This window comes from Lissotriton helveticus, chromosome 2_1 (assembly GCF_964261635.1).
Source record: "Lissotriton helveticus chromosome 2_1, aLisHel1.1, whole genome shotgun sequence".
Taxonomy (NCBI): domain Eukaryota; kingdom Metazoa; phylum Chordata; class Amphibia; order Caudata; family Salamandridae; genus Lissotriton; species Lissotriton helveticus.
Window position 1 is genome coordinate 487,208,707 of NC_136059.1, and position 6,595 is coordinate 487,215,301.

The 6,595-nt window shown below is 44.7% G+C and overlaps 1 protein-coding gene across 3 annotated transcripts in view; it reads left to right on the forward strand.

Moving 5' to 3' along the window:
* Positions 1–6,273, forward strand: part of KIF2A (kinesin family member 2A) — a 513,057-nt gene extending 506,784 nt beyond the window's left edge. For 2 of the 3 annotated variants that reach the window (XM_078675133.1, XM_078675134.1), the window contains exon 20: positions 5,340–6,273. In XM_078675133.1, coding sequence (XP_078531259.1) covers positions 5,340–5,425 — 86 coding nt within the window. In that variant the 3' untranslated portion in view covers positions 5,426–6,273. The remainder of the gene's footprint in view (positions 1–5,339) is intronic. The other variant, XM_078675135.1, reaches the window with a different exon arrangement.
* Positions 6,274–6,595: the final 322 nt, after the last annotated feature.

Sequence of the window (6,595 nt, forward strand, 5' to 3'; positions counted from 1 at the left end):
TCTTTAAAATCTCTCAAGTGTCTGTGCAGTTCTGCATTTTTTCGACACTTTAAGAGATTATTTTTGATTGCTCCGGGGTCCACGCACATGAGCGGGACTATTCACTAGATTATGACTATACACAGAGATCCCCCTACTACAGAACTGGAGTTACAGGACAGAAACTACTCCTTATTTCCTGATTCCCAAGAACGACGGCCGATTGAGGCCGATCCTGGACTTCAGCATTTTGAATTTTTACCACAGGCAGGAAAAGTTCAAAATGTTGACCTTGGCTCAGGTTCTTCTAGCCCTGCAACAGGAAGACTGGATGGTGTTGATCGATTTGCAGGAAGCGTATTTTCATCTTCCCATCCTGAAGCTGCATCTGAAGTATCTCCCGTTTATGGTAGGGTCGCAACACTACCAGTTTGCTATCCTTCCGTTCGGTCTCACTTCCGCACCACGGGTCTTCACAAAGGTGATGGAGGTGGTGTCAGCACATCTCAGAAGGTCAGGGGTTCCCTTATCTGGACGACTGGCTGCTAAACGCCATGTCTCCAGAGATGGTGTTGCGCCACTTGCATGTTATGACGCAATAGTTGTTTAACTTGGGTTTCTCAATAAATGTACCCAATCTCACCTGGTACCTTCTCAGCGCAGCCTGCTCATAGGGGCAGTACTGGGCACTACTGTGTGTCGAGCTTTCCCATCTCCGCAGAGGATTCTCGACATACAGGAGATGATTCCTTTGTTTACGATTGGGTGTTTGTTCCAGTCCTGAAGGTCCTATGCCTACTTTGTCGGTTCGCTTCCTGCATACTGTTGGTCAGCCATGCACGCTGGCACATGAGGGCACTCCAGTGGTGCCTCTGCAGGCAGTGGTATCAGCAAAATGGAGATCTCAGGGAGAAGATCAGAATCTCCAGAGACTCTAGTGCGGAGCTGTGTTGGTGGAGTGTGCAGGACAACCTGTCTCAAGGAAAGCCATTTCAGCCTCCTCCACCTGGGGCAACAGTGATCATGGATGCCTCCACTCTTGGGGGGGGGGGGGATCTGGAGATCAAAGGTCTTTGGTCTTCAGAGGAAAAGGTGCTTCACATCAACCTTTTGGAGTTGCAGGCAATACGTTTGCCTCTCATGGCCTTCCTTCCTTCTCATCGTGATCAGTCGATTCAGGTCCTGACAGACAGCACTACCGCAATGTAGTAACTCAACAAACCGGGAGGTGTAGGGTCGTATCGTCTCTGCAGAGAGGCTCAGACTCTGGTCCTGGGCTCAGGGCCATCAGATTTGTGTCAGATTGTGTCATGGCAAATCATCTGACCAGTGTGCTAAATGTACGTGCGGCATTACATTGCTGATCACGAGTGGCGGCTTCATTCGGAGGTGGTCCATATTATCTTCAAGATGTGGGGATTTCCTCGATTGGACCTATTTGCCACTCAAGAGAGCGCGCACTGCCTGTTATTCTGCAATCTCCAGTTTCCAATGCAGGGAGCGTTGGGGGATGCGTTTCAGTTGAAATGGAGTTTGCAGCTCCTTTATGCGTTTCCCCCATACCATTGATTCCTTGTGTTCTGAGGAAGATTCACCAAGACACACTGGGCGCCGAAGAGGTTTGCATGATAGGCGAAGCAGCCTGGATTGATTCACCACAAATCGTGGCTGGATCTTGTATTTGCAACCCCAACGCCCATGAAGCATGCTATCCTAGCGCTTCAATCTTTCTTTTCTAGGAATCCGGGAAAAGAACATATTTACCACCACTGTCAGTTGCTAGTGGTTTTTTTTCAAGTAGTCAATGGCAGGGTACACCTTAGCGAGTGTATACCACCCGGGCTACCATCACTGGTCCTGACGAAAACCCTATAATTATATAAGTGGTTGAAACATGCAGACCAATTTTATCTCGCATATAACTTGCAACACCACAGGACTACCTAATTCGGCAGAGTGTCCAACTAATAATTTTTATTGTTGCCCAGTCACTCCAGAATAAAGTTTTTTTTGTAGTGAGTACTCAACTGGACAACGTGTAATCACCATTTTTTTTTCACTTACACAAAAATCCCAAAAATTAACCCGCTCCACTGCAGTCAGGTGTCGCAGCACACCCGGATGGCACTCGGCTTTCTGGGTGGGACCCCGATGATGAAGCATGTCCCCAACTAGGTCGGTGAGTGAGCGGTCTTATAACAAAGGATGAATCTGTCCTTTTAAGCCTTTTGTGCACATCTATAGCCTTTGCAGAGGCATTGGAGTGCCTCCAGGGGGTACTCCTCCATTTGTTTTTTGAAGATTAACCAAGACCTGGCCCAAGTCATATTGATCGCCCCAGATTGGTCAAGAAGGGTGTGGTACACAGATCTACTTCACCGCTCATCGCACCCGCCACTCTGTCTCACTCTCAGGGCAGATCTCCTCTCGCAGTCGCAGGGGCAGGTTCTACACCCCCACCTCCAAAGCCTGCACCTTCATGCCTGAAGATTGAACAGGGCAACCAGAGTTCCTTCTCCCTCCCACCAGATGTGGTGGATGTTATTTTATCATCCAGGAGACACTCCACCAAATCTATTTATTCCTCCAGGTGGTCCATAAGTGTAAAATAGTGTGGAGGGAGGTCCATTGATACTTTGAAGACCTGTTTGTCTGATGTGCTAATTTTTTCTCTTTCTTTGGCTCAGCAGGGTTGGCAGTAGCTACAGTTAAAGAATATTTGTTGGCTTTCCTTTGTTTGCCAGACCGGCCGTCTTTGTTTAAATCTCCAGTTGTTATGAGGTTCATTAAGGGCCTAACCAATAAGTTTCCTCCCACTCCCTTCATTATGCCTCAGTGGGATCTGAATCTTGTTCTTACGTTTCTGATGGGGTCTCCAAATTGAGCCACTTCATAGTTGCCCTTTGAGACTTCTTTCTTTCAAGATGGCCTGTTTGATCGCTGTTACCTCGGCCAGGAGGGTAAGTGAGCTTCAGGCTCTTAGTTCAAAACCTCAAATTTTAACCATTCATACAGAGAAGATGGTTCTCAGGACCAGAGATGCTTTCCTGTCTAAGGTGGTTACTCCTTTCCATTTAGGTCAGTCTGTTACCTTACCTACCTTCTATCCTCCCCCTCAACCTACCAAGGAGGAGGAGAGAAGCCATCGCCTGGACCCTAAGAGGGCTGTCAATTTTTACCTGGACACGACTAGGGAACTAAGGCTGGATGATCAGCTCTTCGTTGGCTACAGTGGACGGATGAAAGAAAAAGCTGTCCATAAACGAACACTCTACAGGTGGATCATCTTGTGTAGCTAGATCTGCTACACCCTGGCCAAGAAGGAGCCACCTGAAGGTATTAGAGATCATTCCACCAGAGCTAAGTCATCTTCTGCTTTGGCTAGAGGTGTTCCTGTAGTTGAAATTGTACGGAAGCCTCCCTCCACACCGTTGCGACGCATTACTGCTTGGATTCTGAGGTTAGGAGGGACAGCCGTTTTGCACGCTCTGGTCGGGAAGATTTTTTGGTGTAGTCAGGTGGACACCCTCCTCCGAGAGAGGTACGGCTTGGGGATTCAATTCAAAAGGTGAGGAATCCACAGGCAGATGCATCCATCAGAAGAACAAGTTACTTACCTTCGGTAACGCTTTTTCTGGTGGATACAGTATCTGCCTGTGGATTACTCACTGACCCACCCGCCTCCCCGTTGTCGTCCTGTTTATACCAAAAAAGTTTTAACTGTTTGACATGGATGTTTTTAATATGTCATTTTCTTGCATACAGTTTGCTGCTAGGAAGTGCATTGTTTATTGGCTTTTCCTTTCTGTTTATGTATATATTATATGTATTTGTATATATATATTATGTGTACTGTGTATACTTGTGGAAATGTTGTCGGTCCTCCCGTTTGCCCCGAGGGCACGGAAAAAATGGGGGAACTGACATCAGCACGCCGACGAGGTCTTATGCCTCCGGTGACGTCGTACGGAGTCGCGAGCGGAGCCGTGCCATTATGACGTCCTCATCGCTGTGGGAGAGCTAAGAAATGAATTTCCGTGGAATGCTGGCGTATGGGTAAATCAAAAGGTGAAGAATCCATAGGAAGATACTGTATCCACCAGAAAAAGCATTACCAAAGGCAAGTAACTTGTTATTTACAATGTTACATGATACAGACAGATGCTTACAATGTAAGTAACATTTTCATTGCACCTTACCCTTATATTAGGAGAGAATTCAGATTTATTCTTAAATGTGTGTCCTCTTTTAAACTCTCATCTGAAGAAACAGCCTTGTGTCAAAACTATTCAGAAAAGGGGGTGGTGATGGACAGAGCATCTGAGTTAAACAGAACACTCATACCCAGTCAAAAGATCAGGGCTTGATCCATCACCGTTTTTTAGCTCACTGCACCATCCCAGTTCAGAACCTGGCTACATGCAAATTAGTCTGTCCCTGGCCCAGTGCATCATGGGAACAGGGCAGACCAAACTACCAAGCCAATTCTTTACTGGAAAGGAAACAAGCTTCCATGATGACTGGGTATGAGTGTTCTGTTTAACTCAGATGCTCTGTCCATCACCACCCCCTTTCTGAATCGTTTTGGCCACTATAGGAGTGGCAGGGTATGCTCAGATGTGAGTCCCTTGCTCACTGCACCATTAGGATTCAAGCAAGCCTGGCCGAAGACGGCTGCAATGCCAGAAACCGGCCCCCGGAAGCTTGTTTCCGTTCCAGTAAAGAATTGGCTTGGTAGTTTGGTCTGCCCTGTTCCCATGATGCACTGGGCCAGGTTCTGAACTGGGATGGTGCAGTGAGCTAAAAAACGGTGATGGATCAAGCCCTGATCTTTTGACTGGGTATGAGTGCTCTGTTTAACTCAGATGTTCTGTCCATCACCACCCCCTTTCTGAATTGTTTTGGCCACTATAGGAGTGGCAGGGTATGCTCAGATGTGAGTCCCTTGCTCACTGCACCATTAGGATTCAAGCAAGCCGGGCCGAAGACGGCTGCAATGCCAGAAACCGGTCCCCGGAAGCTTATTTCCTTTCCAGTAAAGAATTGGCTTGGTAGTTTGGTCTGCCCTGTTCCCATGATGCACTGGGCCAGGGTCAGACTAATTTGCATATAGCCAGGTTCTGAACTGGGATGGTGCAGTGAGCTAAAAAATGGTGATGGATCAAGCCCTGATCTTTTGACTGGGTATGAGTGTTCTGTTTAACTCTGATGCTCTGTCCATCACCACCCCCTTTCTGAATTGTGTCAAAACTAACATTCTGTACAGTTTCATTGGCCAACACAGAGGATATTTTTTCTTGAACAATGATTTTATAAATGTTTTCATTACGGTTCCTTTTTTTTATTTTTTATTTTTATAGATAAAGTGAAATCTTTCCGTTCTGCTCTACAAGAAGAGGAACAGGCTAGTAAGCAGATCAATCCGAAAAGACCACGAGCCCTATAAAAAAAAGCGTCAGCTGCTGAACATTGTATAAAATCCTGTCTACTGTAAAATAACGTTATGAACCTCTGGCTATGAAAGGACACGGACTTGAACGCTTCAGGACTTTTAAAACCACATTGGAAATGCTCTTTACCTGCTCCCAAAAGGCATTTCGAATTTGTGTGAAACGCTTCAGTGATGTCGTTAACTGTTCCTTTGGCCAGACAGCACAACCATGCAGGGTTAGAATTCATTAAGCACTTTGTATGATGTTTCATTCATGTAAACAAGAAGTTTTATGTCTGGAAATTCTTGCCAATATTTTTTCCTTAAAAATAATGAATTACAACTGTGATGCAATGATGTTACAGTTTTTTTTTAACAAAATCGTTGTCACACACCAGCTGTGCAGTTTTAAATTGTGTTTGCATGCATGCACATCCTATCAGTGATTGTACAAAATGTTCCCTCCTAAAGAGATAGCTGTGCTCCCTCTCTCCCACTTGGTGCCTTGAGTGAAGGCTTCTAACCCCACATTTCATCTCGATGAAGCACAGCCTTAACTTAATAAAACATTCCTTGTTTGTCAATGTAAATTTGCTTTTCGTGTGCATACATTTTAATGTGTTCAGATTTTTATGTGTCCTTTATTTTCCAGGATGTGCCATATCACTGAACAAAAAGCAAAAACTGTTACAAAATAATGGGCAAACAGCTGGATATTTCACTCTCCACTTGTTTAAAATCTGCAAACCATATTATTGCAATACTGTAAAAAGTGCTTCTTTAATTTTCTAACCATTTTTTATTTGTAAAAAAAATCAACTATTATATTAGTTGACATATAATAAAAAAAGTAACCTAACAAATTGAGAGAAGTTGTACCTTTAACCAATGCTTATGGGCAATGCCTGATAATACTCAATGAAAATGCTAAAAGGAAAGTCTGATCCTAAACAAAATGTGTTCTTTATCCTTGTGCTTCAGATGACCAACCTATTGGAAAATGTTTCTTGCAAGTACAAAATACTGTTCAACACTTTCATTGACACTAGAGATTTATGTCAATCCATCTCACACTTTTAAAATTGTACACTTGCTCTCCAATACTCACCATCTCGGCACACAGTAGAAGCACAGTAATACTCTTTAAGGTTGTCATACCATTAGTGGTGGTATTTGGAACCCAGG